The 19,644-nt window shown below is 37.5% G+C and overlaps 1 protein-coding gene across 2 annotated transcripts in view; it reads left to right on the top strand.

Annotated features, from left to right (window-relative positions):
- AAE13 (AMP-dependent synthetase and ligase family protein) overlaps positions 1 to 19,388 on the top strand; it is a 59,788-nt gene extending 40,400 nt beyond the window's left edge. For both annotated transcript variants that reach the window (XM_089988585.1, XM_089988584.1), the window contains exons 15-17: positions 16,841 to 17,020; positions 18,836 to 18,889; positions 18,981 to 19,388. In XM_089988585.1, the coding sequence (XP_089844711.1) occupies positions 16,841 to 17,020; positions 18,836 to 18,889; positions 18,981 to 19,022 (276 nt within the window). In that variant the 3' untranslated portion in view covers positions 19,023 to 19,388. The remainder of the gene's footprint in view (positions 1 to 16,840; positions 17,021 to 18,835; positions 18,890 to 18,980) is intronic.
- Positions 19,389 to 19,644: the final 256 nt, after the last annotated feature.

The raw sequence follows: 19,644 nt of genomic DNA, 5'->3' as shown, positions 1-19,644 counted from the left end.
TAGGTGAGACTCCCTCTTCCTAAACCAAGTGTTTGCTAAGATCATATCATAGGACACAAAAATCTAAAATCATTTCTCCACTTTCATTTCTTTCTCCTATACCATAGCCTCCATGGATACTCTCAAATCCATCTCTACTAATGCCTACATGTCCATTAAGGTCACCGCCGATGAAAAGCTTTTCTCCATAAGATATCCCTTGTACTACTCCATCTAAATCTTCCCAAAATTGATGCTTAATGGAATCATCTAAACCTACTTGAGGTGCATAAACACTAATAATATTAATAATATCCGTACCTAATACTAATTTAATAAGTAAAATTCTATCACCCTTCCTACGGACCTCAACTACATGATCTATAAACTGACGACTCATAACAATCCCTACTCCATTCCTATTCCTATTTATTCCTGTATACCAAATCTTATATCCCCAAGGTTCTATCACTTTTGCTTTCTCACCTACCCATTTGGTCTCTTGTAGACATAAAATATCAATCTTTCTCCTACACATAACATCTACTAACTCTACCAACTTACCAGTTAAAGACCCTATGTTCCAAGTGGCTAACCTAATTTTATGGTCTTGGACTAACTTCTTTACCCCCACCCGTCCAACAAAGTGAGGGAACCCTTGCCTATTTGACACCACACCCGGGCGCCGGTGTGACGCGTCGCTTCTGGGCGACGACCTAGCAACCCTTGCCCATTTATCACTGCCTCCGGGCCTAGAGAGTACAGCGCGTCGCTCAGTAGGGATTTTTAACTTTAAGAATACCACTTTCATCATTGCCAGTGATGATCATATCATCAGCATAAAGCAGAAGGATGATGATACTATTACCTGCATGTTTAACAAAAAGAGCAGTGTCAGTATAACATGAGCGAAATCCCAATTGTAACATGATAGCACTAAATCTATCATACCAAGCCTTAGGGGTTTGTTCAAGACCATATAAGGCTTTTAATAACCGAAGGGTTTGACCTTGGTTAACACTGATTCCCGGCGGAGGGTCCATATATACTTCTTCATTCAACTGACCATTAAGAAAGGCATTTTTAACATCTAATTGGAATATAGGCCATTTCTTAGATGATGCTACCGCAATTAAAGTTCTAACGCTTGTCATGCGAGCCACGGGAGCAAAAGTCTCCTCATAATCGATGCCATATTCTTGTGAGTATCCCTTAGCAACTAATCTAGCTTTATAACGCTCTAGGGAACCATCACTTTTTGTTTTGACTTTGTAGACCCATCGACATCCTATAGCTTTCTTATTTGGAGGAAGGTGAACTATTTCCTAAGTTTTAGCTTTATTTAAAGCATCTAGTTCAACTTTCATTGCTTCAACCCAATGAGGTATACTTTTTGCTTGATTATAATGGGAGAGTTCATAGTAAGAATGCAAGGCTATTAGACAAGCTCTATATTTAGGTGAAAGAGTTTCATATGAGACAAACCTATTAGGTGGAATTGATTCTCTAGAAGAACGCCTAAGGGAGGTTTCTTCTAGGGGTTCATTAAGCCGCAAAAATTTTTCTAAAGCACTAATAGGTTGGGCTTCCTCACGCCGAGTGTATACTTGGAGATTGTCACCATTAGTTGGTGATACATCATTATCATGAGAATCATGAGTATTTTCTAAAATTTTCGGATGACTCAAAGAGTCATCATTTGAATCTTCTAAAAGATCATTGATAAACATATAATCAATTTCATTTGATTTTTCCAATATGTCAAATCCATTTTCATCTTCTAAAAAGGTTACATCTTTGGAGACAAATAACTTATTGTTTTTATGATCAAAGCATCTATAGCCTTTTTTATTTTCACCATATCCTAAAAATACACATTCTATTGCTTTAGGTGACAATTTATCTCTTTTATGTAAAAGAACAAAGCATTTACACCCAAAAATCCGAAGACGATTGTAGTCGGGTGTCATATTAAAAAGTTTTTCATAAGGAGAGATATTATTCAATTTTGAAGATGGCATCCTATTGATTAAATAGATGGAGGTTAACACGGCTTCGGCCCAAAAATTTTTAGGAATATTTTTAGAAATGAGTAAGGATCTAGTGGTTTCCAAAATATGCCTATGTTTTCTTTCCGCTAGACCGTTTTGTTGAGGAGTTCTTGGGCAAGATTTTTGATGACAAATGCCATGTTGTTTTAGATATGATTGAAAATCATTTGATAAGTACTCTCCACCCGAATCGGATCTAAGAATGGATATTTGACTTTGAAATTGATTTTGAATTTTTGCATGGAATTCTTTAAAGAAGTTAAAAACTTCCGATTTAAAGTTAAGAAAATAAATTCATACATATCTAGTATAATCATCAATAAAAGTAACATAATATGAATAGCCACCTTTAGATAGAACCGGAGATGGCCCTCAAACATCGGAATGCACCAATTCAAAAGGTCTTGTTGTCACAAAGGATCTAATAGGAAAAGGAGTAGACTTCATTTTGCCAAAAATGCAATCTTTGCAATTGATATCTTTTTCTTTACAAAACTTGTGTCCAAAAGGAAAAAGATACATTTTAGAGTAACTTGGATGTCCAAGCCTTTTATGCTAAGTTTCAATATTTTTGTCTTGGACATAAGTACAAAATGAGGTATTTGGAAGCATTAAATTATCCATAAAATAAAGGTCTCCCTTCCTATGGCCTTGCCCAATCCGCTTCCCGGACCTGAGATCCTACACAAAGCACCCTTGGGATGAGAAAGATATTTCACATCCATGGTCGGCTATTTGAGAAACAGAAAAGAGGTTAAGATTTAATTTTGGAACTATTCTAACTTTTGGAACAAGGAAATTTTGAACATTTTTAGAATCAAGAGTTCCAACACCATTTATTTTGAGAAAGGTTCCATCGGCCGTAGAGACACAAGACATTTTTGAATTGGTGTGCACATTGGTTAATGCATTTTCATGAGGGGTCATGTGAAAAGAAGCTCCGAAATCTAAAATCCAAGAGTACGTACCGGGAGGTGATGATGAGGCAATTGCGGCACCGGAGGTGGAAGAAGTAGCCTTTAGAATTTGTTGGAGAGCCAAGGAAATTTGTCCAAGAGTATCTTTGAGATCCTCGTTCTTGCCGTCATCTTCTTTGGTGGATGATTCTTCAACGGAAGCCACCTTTGGCTTGAATGCTCCATTTAGCTTTGGGCAAACGGGTTTAATATGTCCCGGCTCATAACAATGATGACATATAATCATTTTTCTCCCAGCACTCCCTTGCTTACCAAAATGAGGTGGTTTGTATGTTTTGACATGATTGCCGGGTTTAGATACGGCAAGAACTTCATCAATGCTTTTACCCATATTATGTCTAGTCTCTTCTTGAGTAATCTCGGCAATAGCCTCTTCTAAGGGAGGAAATGTGGATCTATGGAGGAGTGAGGATCTAACTTGTTCAAATTCGGGACGAAGCCCAAATAAAAATTGAAACAATCTATCTTGTTCCATTTGTTTTTGTCTTAGTACCACATCCTCCATAGATACCCATTTAGGCTCTAAAAGAGCCAATTCATCCCACAAAGGATTTAGAGCACTATAATAGTCTTGTATGCTCATGTCACATTGTTTTGTGGTTCTCACTTTTTCTTGCAAAAAATAAGCTCTTGCAAGATCCTTTTGGGTAAACATACCCTTCATAAAAAACCAAGCTTCATTTGCCCGGCGGAATTTAGCAATATTTGCACATACCTTAAGTTCAACATTATTCATAAACCATGCTAGGATTTTTGCATGGTTACTCTCCCAATCTTCCATTTGATGATGATAGTCTTCAATAGCCTTGAGACGAGCATCGCCTTCAAGTGCTTTCTCTTGATCTTCTTCCATCTTTGTGAGCTTAAGTTGGGGTTCCGGAATGGTCCCCATTACATAACCCCAAAGCTTCTTCCCTTTGAGATTATTCTCCATTGCGGATGCCCACATCATGTAATTTTTCCCATTGAGCTTGAATGATAGATCGATCTTGACTTCCATTGCTACAAAATGGAGGTGAGAGAGAAAAAAAAGTAGAGAGATACACGATTTTACCTTAGAAGATCGTATGGCTTTGATACCATGTAATGAAATATGCGGAAGAATCCAAGAATGCTAAAGCATTCACTATGTCCCACACGGACAAATGCAACAAGCATAAGAGAGAAAATCCACTAAGGGATATACGAAAGGCCTTATAAAAAGGCTACACACATGAAAAATAATATCACTATTATTGAAGAGGAGCTCTCAAGAGCAATACAACATACATGGGGGGTTCCCCCTATTTATAAGAAAAGGAGACCAAAGGGGCTCCCAATAGAGTCGTTGGGAGCCCCCAACGGTCACATATGTGACCGTTGGGGGCCCCAACGACTCCATTGTGGGGCCCCTTTTCGGTATCCAAAAAATACAATTTTAAAAAAAAAAATAAAAAAAAAATAGTAAATTAAGAGAAACAAAATAAGTACCCCTATGGGGTACTTTGTGAAATGACCATAATACCCCTATCGGGTATTATGGTATTATTACATATGTTTTAACAGGGAACGCCCCAACGAAATTCTCATATTGGTTCATTTTCATAGGGTATGACTAAGTTTTTATGCTGGCTGTCACAGGCCTACCGCAACCCTCCTCCTTTATCCGGGCTTGGGACCGGCAGTGTATAACTAAACAGTTATACACAGGCGGAGTTAAATAGAACTAACTTGATGAAAAAAATAAAAACATGATCTCTTCTATCTTTAATAATGTATTCAAGTTAATATTCATCAAAACTGTACACAAAACAACAAATTTCATTTTTGACTGCACAAATAGTGTTCACAGGATTTCTACACATTGGACAGTGTTAAAATGTATTATATGTGACATATGTGTGTGTGTGTGTCAGGGGTATTTCAGTAATTTCAGCTTGTAACAGGTGTCTGTCCACTAGAAACTGACAACTTTAGGTTTTGTTTATTTCTTTTATTTTTCTTTTTATTTTTGTAATGGAATTTTGTACCTGTATTGGGTGCTTGTCCAGCTAGCTGTTGGACCAGCCCCAACACCTAGAAATCTAGCCGCTCTTGGGGTTGGCCCAAGAGCCAATTGGGCCAGCCCCTTGTTGCATGGAGTGCCTATTTAAAGGCTCTTCTTCCCCTTGTATATGTTATGCTTATTGCCAAGCATATTTAATAAAAGCTCCTATTATTTTTTGCGTTCTTACTCTTTTGAAAGATTGCGTGTTAGCCCTTAGTGGCTCTTTGTATTTGGCCTATTAGAGGCTTTTGTACTTGTGAGTGTGTACCTTTGTAGCCACCTTGTGGCATTGTATTTGTGCACTTGTTTCATTACATGGCATCAGAGCCTTTGGTGCTCTTGGGCAAAAGCTTGAGGAGGAGATTTGTGGGATTGGTGGAGCATTGGTTCGTTTTCTCAGGAAGTGCACCATCAAACTTCATCAACACTTTTTCTCTACTTTCTTCTTATTCTTATTTCTATTCTTTCCTCCACTATGACCGATAAAGAAATTGTAACGGTTGTTCCCATCAAATTTGATGGAAAAAACTATATATGGGCCGCGAGAGTGAAAAGAATCCTCATGGATAAAGATTTATGGTATTTTGTTGATGGATCCGCATTGGAACCACAACCAATTCTCATAAAATTGGTTATTGAAGCCGATGGTGGATCCAAAGAAGAAAGCTTTAAGGGGATTGAAAAAGAAAAGGCTATAATTGATTACAAAAAAGCCTATAAAGAGTGGGAAGTAGGTCATGCCAAGGTTCTTTTCCTCTTTATGGGTAGTATGCATGATGAGCTTTGCTCCAATATTCTTGAATTTGAAAGAGCCGATGAGGCTTGGGAATATGTTAAACAAACATATACTCAAAAAGATGTGACAAACAAATGGATCTCAAAGACAAGGTACATAATTGCAAACAATGTGATAAGATCGTGAGGGAATACTATAGTACCCTCAAGAGGCTTTGGGATCAATTAGCTAAACTTGAGCCTATATGAGAGTCTCTAAATGATGCTTAATAATGAAAGAAATACGCGCTTCCCCACTTACCTAGGCACTTCCGGTAACTTTGGTTTATAAACATTTGTATTAGCATTCGGTCTTGAGACGGCCAACACATTATCCTTTGTCTCTTTAGATTCATACATCGATTTAAGTCTTGTCTCCTCCATGCAGACTTGAGCCAAGACCTCATGCAAAAGAAGAGGTTTTTCTCTATGAATAATATTGACCCGAACTTGTTCAAATTTGGTCTTAGTCCTCTAAAAATTTGGAATAATTGTTTCTCATGGGAAGCGCGAAACGTCGCACTTCTGAAACGCGCGGGGAAGCACCATTTTTTAATGGGAAGTGTGCTTCCCTTTTATGTGAAGCACACTTCCCTTTAATGGGAAACACACTTCCTTTTTATGGGAAGCACACTTCCCTTTTATGGGAAGCACGCTTCTCCCGCGCTTCTTCCATGCTTCCCCCATTTTTTTTCATTTTTTTGTATTTTTTTTGTATTTTTTATTTTTTTGCTTCCCCCTCTCTTCCTAGGTCGCTTCTGAGACGATTCCCGATTTGCTCCTAAGTGGTCCCATGCTTCCCGCTTAAAATTTTGAAAGTGCCTCGCTTCCCGCTCCCGCTTCCTCAACTGGCAACCATGTTATAAACCACCCAATTTTTCAAAGCCTTACAATGGGAAACCTAGATATGATGACAACAAAAATAGAACTATATTGACTTGTCATAATTGTGGAGAATCGGGTCATATTAAGCCATTTTGCCCTAAGTTCAAAGGAAGAGAAAAAAAAAAGGTGGCATCTGTGGGAGCGTCTCACGAAGAAAGAAGTGAAACTAATGAAGATTCAAAATCTATTGAACCCTAAGTTCAAAGGAAGAGAAAAAAAAAAGGTGGCATCTGTGGGAGCGTCTCACGAAGAAAGAAGTGAAACTAATGAAGATTCAAAATCTATTGAAACCATATTCTCTTAAATTATGGAGGCCCTTTATCTACTAATCAAATAGTTTCCTCTCTTCGGTGTCGTAGTCTCTACATCATCGCCTCCCGGTAAGGTTTCATGACTTTTGGATTATGGAGCCTCATTTCATATGACTCTACATTCCTCTTTACTTTCTGAATGTTGCATTAATTCAACACAAAAAAAATGATTTTACCGCTGATGGATCCTCTCTTAGCATAAAAAGCATTGAAAATTTTGAAAACACTTTGAAATTCTTTATTCCAAAAGCTAAACTTGTTACAAGCTAAAATTAAATCTTTTTTCTACCAACCATGGGTGTAGGGTCTCCTCATCCAAAAAGTGTTTTATGCAGGATCTTTAGTTTGAGAAGCAGATTGGGGAAGGGTATAGAAAAGGAGACCTTTACTATATAGATTGTCTTCTTCTTCCAAAAAACAGTTTTTGTTATTGTTGAGAATAGGTGGTTTTTAGGTTAAGTTGTTCCTTATTAGAGGTTTTCTGAAATACTTTTTTCATAAGGTCTTAGTTGTAATTTCTTTGTTTTGCCTCTCTCTATTTAATATAGAGAGAAGCCCTAATGAGGATTAAGTTTTCTGTTTTCTTTGCACAGCCGTCTCTCTCTCTCTCTCCCTCTCTCTCTCTCTCTCAGGTTCGGTTCATCTTCTACATGGTATCAGAGCCACAGCCGATCGTGGGAACGTGATCGACTGTGAAGTGGGAGCGTGATCGAGATATCGACTGTGACGTGGGTGTGATCGTGCTCTACCAGATCTCAGTCGATTCAAGGAGGCTTTCATGATCATGATCAAACTTCGATCACGCTGAGTAATGATCTAATCAGGTCAGCACTTTAAATATTTTTTTTGGCATTCTGCTGGTCGTGGATGCCTGCTGTGGGTGTCGTATCATCTGCTGGGTGTGGATGCCTGCTGTGGGGGTCGTATCTCCTCGTGCTCGTCGTGGATGCCTGCTGTGGGTGTCGTATCTCCTTGTTTTCTTTTGTTTTCTCTCCTCGTGAATACCTACGCTGTTGGGAGTTTGCTGCGACCTGGTGGTGCCGAGTCTTCCTGCTGCTATGACGAGTTGTGTGTTGGTTCATAACATGTCGAAGGATATTCCTGATGGGTGGAAATAACAGAATTTTTTTCTGTTGTCGTGAGTGCTGAATTCTCGTCGAGGTGTGTTCCTGCTGTTTGGGAGCAACAGAATTTATTTTTTTTGTGGCCGTAAGTGTTGAGTTCTTGCAGAAGCTGATTTTGTGTGATATTTACTGGATGTCATGTCGTATATGTTGGAGAACAACAAGTTTTGGTTAACAGTGTGTCTTGCGACTGCATTTTATCATGTGTGGTGATGTGTTTGGGTGCAGCAAGGATCGAAATTTTTGTGGCAGCAATTGAATTTTTTTTTAACTCCCTGTTGTGTCGAGTGTTGAAGTTACTCTTCTGTCATGGAAAATAGCAAATGTGATTTCATGCTGGATTGATTTTTATGTTGTGGAACAGCAGGAGTGGTTTCCTGCTGAGTTGAAGAATTTTTTTTTTGAACACTTGTTGTTCAAGTGAGTTTTTTTTTTTGGTATGGCTGAAACGTCGAAAGGTGATTCTAAAATGGAACATATTGGGGAGTATAAGGCGTTTGCCAACCCCTTCTCGTATGGCTCCTCTGTTAGGTTGAATGAAACCAACTATGCCAGGTGGTCCAGAACTTTTATGATGTCGGTATCTGGACATCGTCGAAAACATATTTTGTTGGATGGCGAACCCATTGAGAAATTGGGAAAATATGTTACTTGGGATGAAGATAATGACATAGTTATGTCATGGATCATGAACATGTCGAACCCCATATTGCAGATGGATTGATCTACTATAATACAACCAAACTAATGTGGGACAATCTTCGTGATACATACTCACAAGAAATGAATGTGAGTCGTGTCCTACAAGTCGAACAAGAAATATATAACTTGCAACAGGGAGATCAGACCTTGGCCCAGTACTATGCCTCTGTCAAAGCTGTGTTTGAAAGACTTAATGCTCACCGGCCTTTGTGTTGCTCGAAGCAAAAGGATCATCAAGAACAAACCATGGTTGCTCGTTTTCTTACAGGTCTCTCTTCAGATTTTTCGGTTGCAAAAATTCAAATGTTGACTGGTTCAAATGTTCCCACTCTTGCTGACGCTTACAATCGTCTGAGTAGACTTGCGATATCTCTGCCACAATCTCAGCCTGTGACTCAGACATCTGCTCTTGTTGCCCCATCTAGTTATGGCCGTGGAAATATTCAGAATATCAGAGGACGAGGACGTGGACGTGGTATGGGAGGCAGAGGAAAGCTTCAATGTACATTCTGTGGAAAATCTGGTCATTTAGAAGATCGTTGTTGGGATAAGCATGGTCGGCCACTCTCTTCTGCATCAAAGTCATATAATCCTAAAGCTCATGTTACTACTATTGAGGCAACTAATGCACAAGATAATATCACTGCAAATGAAAATAATATCACTCTTAGTCGTGCGGAATATGATGAGTTGATTGCTCTCCGACCTTTGAGTTCCAGTTCTCCTGTAGCTGGTATTGCCTATTCAACCGGGAATCATCTCCATCCGAATGATAGTAAGTGGGTTATTGACTCTGGTGCATCCAGACATTTGTGTGGAAATTCTCGTGTTTTTTCAGATCTAAAGGTCATTAAGGCTCAACTTGGAGTCTCATTAGCCGATGGGAGCTCCTCCCCGGTTGTTGGTCAGGGAAATATTTCTATATCCTCCTCATTACAGTTGAAAAATGCACTTCATGCTCCAAACTTTCCTCAAAGTTTACTTTCTGTTAGTTGCCTTATAAAAGAACAAAATTGTAGAGTAATATTTGATCCAATGGGTTGTCATTTTCAGGATTTGCTGACGGGGAAGAAGATTGGTGGAGGCTATGAAGAAAATGGAATTTACTACCTACATCATCCAATGGGTTCTGTTCATGCTGCATTGGACCATTCATTCAGCCCTGTTCAGTGGCATCGTCGTCTTGGTCATCCTTCATTGTCAAAGCTTCGGTCGGTCTTTCCTCAGATTCCTTTCACCACATCATTTCAGTGTGAAGCATGTCAGTTGGGCAAGCATCATCGAAGTTCGTTCCCTTTGAGTCAGAGTCAGTCGAGTAATAAAGTTTTTGAACTTCTTCATGCAGATGTATGGGGTCCTAGTAAGATTCCTACTAGGACTCAGTGTCGGTATTATCTTGTTATTGTTGATGATTTCTCTAAGTTATCATGGGTATTTTTAATAAAAGAACGATCTGATGTTCCAAGTCTTATCAAATCCCTAATTCTTGAAATAAAAACTCAGTTTGAATCTAGTGTCAAGATTGTTCGCACTGATAATGCTCTTGAGTTTAAATCCAAAGATCTGTTACAATTTTACCAAGATCATGGCATCCAACCCCAAACTTCCTGTGCCTATACATCTCAACAAAATGGGGTGGCTGAGCGAAAACATCGGCACCTCCTTGATGTTGCAAGGACCATTATGATTCAATCCAATGTTCCTGCGTCATACTGGGGTGATGCGATTACCACTGCTTGCTATCTGATCAACCGCATGCCTTCGTCTTCTGTGGCTGATCAAATTCCATTACATATCCTAAAACCTAATGCCCCACTTTTTTCTTTCTCACCAAAAATATTTGGATGTGTCTGTTTTGTTCATAAACTTGGCCCTGACCGTGATAAATTAGCAACTCAAGCTACAAAATGCATATTTATTGGTTATCCGAAAAATCAGAAGGGCTATCGATGTTATGATCCTATTTCTCGCCGAGAGTATGTCAGTGCAGACGTATCTTTCCTGGAATCCTCTCCATATTACTCTAGTTCCGGTTCTCCGCTGCAGGTTGATCCAGCTGAGTCTTTTCCATTACCTATACCTCCTTTTCCTTTGGAATCTGTGCCCTCCTTACCGAACCAAACTTCATCCTCTTCCAGATTTAATAATCCTCCATTGGTATATGTGCGTAGAGCTCCACTTCCGCAAGAGCCTTCATCTTCTTCTTCTCCTGAGGTAAGTTCTACTGACAATAGTGTTCTTCAGGATGATGATAACAGGCCTATTGCTCTACGAAAAGGGACAAGACAATGCACCTTATATCCCATAGCTCATTTTGTCTCCCATGCCAGAATTGGACATAAGATGAAGTCTTTTATTTCAGCCTTGTCTGCTGAAACCATTCCTCTGAACTATCAGCAGGCAGCACTTGATAATCGCTGGAAGATGGCTATGCAAGAAGAAATGATGGCTTTGGTATCTCAGCATACCTGGGATCTAGTTGATTCCCCAGCAGATGCTGACATTGTTGGTTGTAAATGGGTATATACAATAAAGTACAAATCTGATGGTTCTATTGAAAGGTACAAGGCCAGATTAGTCGCGAAAGGATATACCCAGACATATGGAATTGACTTCTTTGAAACGTTTTCTCCTGTTGCACGGATGGGTACCATCCGTCTTGTTCTCTCAGTAGCTGTTCAGCATGGCTGGAACTTGTGTCAATTAGATGTGAAAAATGCATTTCTTTATGGGGATCTCTCCGAGACCGTTTACATGCAACAACCTTCAGGTTTTGAGGTTGAGGGGGAGTGTCATAAGGTGTGCAAATTGAGAAAGGCGATTTATGGCTTGAAACAAAGTCCTCGTGCATGGTTTCAAAAGTTGTTTGAAGTGATGTCAAGCTTTGGTTTTAACAGATCAGCAGCAGATCATACTCTTTTTATAAAGAAAACTAGCTCTGGCATCGTTGTTATGGTAGTATATGTGGATGACATCATTCTTACAGGAGATGATGTGAAAGCTATTGAAGCCACAAAAGCTCATCTTCACAAACACTTTGTTACAAAAGACCTTGGTTCACTCAGGTATTTTCTGGGCATAGAAGTTGCTAGAAGCCGTGAAGGGATGGTTCTGTCTCAACGGAAGTATGTTCTTGACTTATTAAAGGAAACAGGCATGTTGGAAGCTAAACCAGCAAATATTCCCATGGACCATAAAGTTCAGTTGGTTGAAGAAGGGTCAAAACCTGTTGATAGCAAACGCTATCGCTCCCTAGTAGGGAAGTTACTATATGTAACTGTGACCAGACCAGATATTGCTTTAGCAGTAAGCAAAGTTAGCCAGTTCATGGACAAACCAACTGAGGTACACTGGAATGCAGCCATAATGATTCTCAGATATCTAAAATCCTCTCCTGGAAAGGGGTTATTGTTCAAGAAAGGTGGAACTCTGGAGATAGTAGCTTATTCTGATGCTGACTATGCTGGATCTGTAGTAGATAGAAAGTCTACCACAGGATTCTGTGTGTTTTTGGGAGACAACTTGATTTCATGGAGAAGTAAGAAACAAAATGTGGTTTCCAGGTCGAGTGCAGAATCAGAATATCAGGCTATGGCCCAAACAACTGCTGAATTGATATGGGTTCGCACTGTTCTTAATGATCTCCAGGTGAAGGTTTCCTCTCCAATGACCATGATGTGTGATAACAAAGCGGCAACATATATAGCAAACAATCCTGTCTTTCATGAGAGAACAAAGCACATTGAGGTTGATTGTCACTATGTAAGAGATATGATTCAAGCTGGTCATATCACTACAAAATACCTAAAGTCTGAAGACCAAGTTGCAGATATGTTTACAAAGCCTCTTGCTAGGCCTAATTTTTCCAGATGCTGTGACAAGCTGAGCATGATAGATATCTATGCTCCAGCTTGAGGGGGAGTGTTGAGAATAGGTGGTTTTTAGGTTAAGTTGTTCCTTATTAGAGGTTTTCTGAAATACTTTTTTCATAAGGTCTTAGTTGTAATTTCTTTGTTTTGCCTCTCTCTATTTAATATAGAGAGAAGCCCTAATGAGGATTAAGTTTTCTGTTTTCTTTGCACAGCTGTCTCTCTCTCTCTTTCTCTCTCCCTCTCTCTCTCTCTCAGGTTCGGTTCATCTTCTACATTTATAATATTCAAAATGTAAATTTAGCTTTATGACATCAAAGATTGGGATATCCTAGTTTGTCAAAATTATCTCATGTACCCCATTTAAGCAAATTTTATAATGAAGAATTTCATTGTGAGGATTATATTGTTGGCAAAATGAAGGCTCTTTCCTTTCCAAAAAGAATATTTTTTTCTTTTAAATCATTTGAATTAGTGCACTCGGATGTATGGGGACCTTCTCGTATTTTATCTAAAGGTGGTTTCTCTTATTATGTATTATTTGTTGATGACTATATAAGATACTCATGAATATACTTAAGCCAAAAAATGAGGTTTTTGAGAACTTTAAAAAATACCATAACTTTATCAAAAACCAATTTGAGACCCAAATTTCTATCTTCTGCTCCGACTCTTTTGGAAAATTTATGTCAAATGATTTCGAAATTTATTTTGAAAATAATGGAATTATTCATCAAAGATCACGTGCCTATATTCCTCAACAAAACAAATTAGCCAAGATAAAACATAGGCACATAATTGAAACTACTAGAACCCTTTTAATTACAAAAGATGTTCCAAAACATTTTTGGGCTGAAGCATATTTGACGGTCGTATATCTCATCAACCGACTTTCGTCATCTAAGCTTCAAAACATCTCTCCTTATAAAATTTTTGTTAAAGTTTCTCCTGATTATCTTAGATTAAGACCTTTTAGATGCAAGTGCTTTGTTCTCACTGACAAAAATGATAAACTCTCTTCCAAAGTCATACCGTGTATTTTCTTTGGATATGGAGAAACTCAAAAAGGTTTTAGATGTTTTGATTTCAAGAATCACAAACTTTATATATCTAGGAATGTTTGCTTTTTGGAAAATGATTTTTTTTTTCAAAATATGCCTAAGAAAGACTGAGTATTCTTTTTTGCTTGAATTATTGCCTCAAAGTAAGGGCGATTCTTCATATGAGAATGATAGAGATGAAGAGCCTCAATCAAATCTTGATGGTAAAAATATTGAAACTAGAGGACCTAGCATAATTCGATATAGAAGACGTGACAATGATAGTCAACCAAATGCCTTAGAAAGGTACTCTACCTTAGAAAATCAACAAACCGAAGGAGTCAAAAGATCATATAGGACTTCTTGACCCCCTGATAGATTTGTTTCATATGAATCATTTTCACCTAATATAGGGTTTGTTTAGCTAGAATTTTGACCTATTTTGAACTTACCACATATAAACAAGCAAATGAATATCTCGAATGGGTAAAAGCTATGAATGACGAATCAGGAGTACTCGAAAAATCCATGACTTGGGAAGTTTTTTATTTGCCTAAAGGTGAGAAAACTATAAGTTGTAGATGGGTATATAAAGTCAAAATTAAGAGTGATGGGACCCTAGAAAGAAACAATGTCCGGTTAGTTGCCAAAGGGTATGCACAAGAATACGGGTTAGAATATGATGAGACATTTGCACCAGTAGCTAGGATGACTTCGGTTAAGACCCTTGTTATTGTTGCTGCTATTAAAGGTTGGCCTATATAAAAAAAAAATGCATTTTTAAATGAAGATTTAAAAGAAGAAGTTTATATAGATTCACCTCCTAGATATGAAGTCCCCTCTGGTAAGGTACTTCAATTGAGAAAAGCTTTTTATGGTTTGAAACAAGCACTTACAGTCTGAAATGATCACTTTAGTTCTGTTATGCTAAAGCTTGGTTTTAAATCTTGTTATACTGATACTGCTATGTTTACTAAGAAATCCGATGCAGGAATTGTTATACTTATTCTTTATGTAGATGATATGATCATTATAGGTGAAGACAAACATGGACTAAAGGATATTAATTATATCCTCAAAAAATATTTTGAAATGTCTGATCTTGGATTTTTCAAATAATTTTCTTTGAATTGAGGTTGCTTACTTTCCTAGAGGATACTTGTTTTCTCAAACTAGGTTTGCTAATGATATTATTGAGACATTATTGATAAAAAAGAGTGGACACACCTGAAGTTATTAATGCCAAAATGAAGATTAATGATTGGACACCTTTGGATGATCCTACTCCATATAGTCAAATGATTGATGCTCTGACTTATTTAACTATTACTAGGCGCAATTCATACTGTTAGTCAATTCCAACATTTTCCCACCACAGTTCACATGAGTGTTGTGATGAGAATTGTTAGATATTTACAAACCTCTATCTCTAGAGGTCTTTTGTTATCTTCTTTTTCCTCTCTTGAGTTGATTGCTTATTCTGACTCAAATTGAGGAGGAGATCCAAATGATCGACGCTCAACTACTGGTTTTTGTGTTTTTATAGGTGATTCTCTAGTGTCGTGGAAGTGTAAAAAGCAACAAAAAATATATTTATTATTCAATAAAGCCGAGTACCGTGCGATGGCTACGACAACATCAGAGATCGTTTGGTTGCGTAGATTACTTGAAGACATTAGTGTTCATCTTTAGACACCTTCCGGACTCTGTTGTTATAATAAGAGTGCAATATACATAGCTAGCAATCATATATTTCATGAAATAACCAGGCATATTGAAATGAATTTTCACTATATACGTGAAGAATTTATGAAGCATACCATCATTCTACCTTATGTTACTTCTGAATATCAACTAGGAGACTTCTTCACCAAGGTGCTTCCGTCACATCGATTTTATTTTCCTCTTGACAAACTTTCGGTGATCACACCGTAAGTTTGAGGGGGGGGGTGTTAAAATGTATTGTATATATATATATATATATATATATATATATATATATATATATATATATATATATATATATATATATTGAAGTTGTATACATGTGTCTGTTACTATGTATGTATACCAAAATACCCATCAGGGGTATTTCAGTAATTTCAGCTTGTAACAGGTGTCCGTCCACTAGAGATTGACGACTTTATGTTTCATTTATTCCTTTTATTATTATTATTATTATTTTGTAATGGAGTGTTGTACCTGTATTGGGTGCTGGTCCAACTATTTCTAGCAGTTGGGGCTGGCCTAAGAGCTAGTTGGGCCAGATTCTTGCTCCTTCCCTTTGTATATGTTATGCTTGTTGCCAAGCATATTTAATAAAAGCTCCTATTATTTTTTATGTGTTCTTACTTTTTTTGAGAGATTGTGTTAGCCCTTAGTGGCTCTTTATATTTGGCTCATTAGAAGCTTTTGTACTTGTGAGTGTGACCTTTGTAGCCACCTTGTGGCATTGTATTTGTGCACTTGTTGTTTCATTACAGACAGTACTATGTGCCCATTCATCTCTTCAAGTTCTGGACAAATGCATTTCTTGCCTTGAAGTTGTAATCTCTTCCTTTGGAAGGCTTCTTTTATGCAGAAACAAATTGGGCAAGCATATGACTTTTTGGCATGCAGTACTTAATACAGAGAACTGGCAAATATTGGACCTCCCTACCCTGACTTCTGTGTAAATGTAAAAAATGCATATCAAACTTTGATAATCTGACAATTGGACATCTAAAATGTGCCTTACAATAAGATCAGAAACATGCACAGTTACTAGCTCAATCTGCAATCACTGTCCCATTCTACATAGGCCTCTTTCATGACAATCTAATTGACCCTACTTTAAGTGTAGGTATCATCCCTGTTGATAAATACTTGGATGATTTTGCATAATTTTTAGGTTTCTAATTCCTATTTGGCTTCACATAGCTTACCACCATTGTTGCTACCGAGCTTAATCTATTTGAGGAATGTATCTATGCTTGAATTCTTATGCTGAAAGGTAACTCTAAAGTTCAGTTACAGTGGCTTGTATCATGCAATCAAGCTAAACAGTTTGATTTGGAAAGTGACGTCTGAATTATCAATTTAAATTTTGTTTTGTATTTTCAGCACCCAATGGTGTTGGAGTGTTGTGTACTAGGCTTGCCTGATAAAGACTATGGTGAAGCTGTCTGCGTAATCATTGTGCCTGCAGCAGATGCAAAGACAAAAGCATATCAAGGATTCATGCCAGCCATCAGTCTGGAAGAACTTCGGTCCTGGGCAAAGGATAAACTTGCCCCCTACAAGGTATTTCACTAGCTCTTTTTCTATCAGTTCATTTCTTAGAAGTTGGAAACATCTCTCTCTCTCTCTCTCTCTCACACACACACACACACACACACACATGAAGTTTTTAGTTTCTTTGGCACTTTCGAGTGACATTACTGATTGAGATTCATGGAAGTTGCATCCTTTTTTCAAACTTAAGCAGTCTTTTATGTATTGGTTTAAACTTTGAAGCATAACCAACATCAGGTGGAAAGTGCATTTCTTACAAACAAGTTATACAATAAATATGAATTATTTCTTAGTTATGCATTTCATGCATATGCACACACACACACAATCACCCTCATTCCCAATCAAGCAGAAGTGGTATCTCAACCTCAATATTCAGGATGTCAGCTCTTGTGATTAAGGAATCATGATTCTTAAATCCATCAATTAGGATTATTAATTGTAGAATAGGTGTCATTGTTGTCTCAATGTTGCATACTTGTTGTTTCTGTGTGCTGTATGTGTAATCCAAACATGTAGATATGCTTTGGATCAACTCAATTTTATGAAAAAATTGATTTTTACTTCGTCATGTTTTAATGCAATGCTTGATTCTTTATTGCTTTAAAATTACATCTAAAGATGAAAAATGGTTGATTTAATACATGTTTTCTGCTAAATAAGCTATAGAAAATACATCAAAAGTTTAGATCATAGTCACCTGTAAGGCTGTAGCGTTTAAGGTAATTTCTCGCCCAGAGCTTTTCTCGGAGAGATTTTAAAAAGTTGTTTTTTTCCTCTCGGGAATATCTCAGAAGCTATGAATAATAAAAAGATAAGAAATACTATGTTTTATAGTATTTTTCTTTAAAAAAATATAAATAAACAATTAGAAAAGGTTTTAAAATATAAAAACAAAAAAAGATATTTAAAATATATAAAAAGATGTTTTTTGAGAATCTTGAGAATATCTCAGGAAAATATCATGATATTTTAGGTAATCTCGGGAAAATATCGGCTGGCCTTGAAATATCGATAATATTGTGATATTTTCAAAATATCTTTGATATCAGTGACTATGGGTTAGAATAAGCAAAAATGCAAGCTTTGCTCTTTGAAGCTGCTTAGGATGGTTTAGGTGGTAAGACTGTTCAGGATGCTATGAGGTATAGCTACACCTACACACAAGCACTGAGACATGGATAACAAAATTCCAAAGTATACTACATTTTACAAAATGTGCTGCATATGAAGTTGTAAACTGTTAATTATGAACTGAAGTCTAAAACAAGTAAAGATGTATAATTAACTAATGATTAATAATGAAAATAGTTATAATTAGACATTTTTTATCATGAGCTTTGACTACACATGATGTGGATCATAAAATGGATAAGATGGATAGAGTCTGAAACCTACCCGTACTGAAGCACCAAAATACCAGTGTGGGTACAACATGAGTACAGGGTTAATCTCTCTCTCTCTCTCTCTCTCTCTCTTTCTCTCTCTCAGTATATACATACACCTCCCTAATGGTAAGTCAGAAGTGCTGATTGGGGTATTCCATTTGAGCCCCAATCACCCTCCTGCCCAAAACCAGTTCTCTCAGGTTTAGGATGACTTATTTTACTGTTGATAGTTATTTGGGATGTGCATAACCTTCTTAGATTTTGCAAAACTCGGAGTTGGTTTCAACTGATGTAGATTATTGACATGTACAATATCGAAGTATACATAATCTTTTGAATTATCACTTCCTTTATTCTGCTTGAAAGTTATTAAACTTTCACTTATGGTTTTGCTTTTGCTAAATGACTGATTGTGCCGTACATTGCTTTCTTTTAGCTGCCAACAAGATTGTTCCTGTGGAATTCCCTTCCACGTAATGCAATGGGCAAGGTATGTTGTTTTCCCATTTATCATTTTTCATCTCTTTGGCAGGTGAATTTATAACTGGTCGTGAGCAACTTTCTTCTCCCTAATGTTGCAGGTGAACAAGAAAGAGCTAAAGAAGGCATTGAGTGATCAATAGCCAGAGGGCATACTTGTGGTGCCATCGCTACGCTTTCTTTGCTGCATGAAGATGGCACAGAAATCACTGGATGCCCCGCTGGATTCTTATTTAAGATGGAGTGATATTGTTCCATTTTTTGTCCATTCATTATAAGAAAATGTGCCTCTGATATACAATATTAAACAAAATTTTGACGGATGATTTATGACCATGCCGATAGTTCCTATGGTGTTGCTGATCATAGCAATGATGCTTGTGATGGTGCACGAAAATTACAGCATTGTCTTAAGGGTTAATGCTTGGCAGCTGTACACACACATTCAAGGGCACAGGGGCTGTGGACAACTATGGTTAAGTTTTGCTGGTGTTGATTGATTTCGATCAGCTACTGTCTTGGATAAATATTTCCCCCCCTTTTTCGGGCCATTTTTTTATCCGCTTTTTCACCTAAAAAATGTTCTTTTTTTTAAAGTTTTACGAGAAAGCCTAACTTTTTAATGCATTTGCAAGATTTTTCCTTTGCCTGTCCAGCTGACCAGGCTTGATCCCATCTGTTGTCCAGCTGATAAGGGGATGGTATCACAATTAGGGTTTGGAAACGAGACTAGTAGTGACTGCTCAGCGTGACTTGTGAAAAGCT

The sequence above is a fragment of the Nuphar pumila genome, chromosome 15 (assembly GCF_984573655.1).
Source record: "Nuphar pumila chromosome 15, dmNupPumi1.hap1.1, whole genome shotgun sequence".
Lineage (NCBI taxonomy): Eukaryota > Viridiplantae > Streptophyta > Magnoliopsida > Nymphaeales > Nymphaeaceae > Nuphar > Nuphar pumila.
The sequence above is the reverse complement of the archived record's forward strand: the minus strand, read 5'-3'. Positions and strand labels throughout refer to the sequence as shown.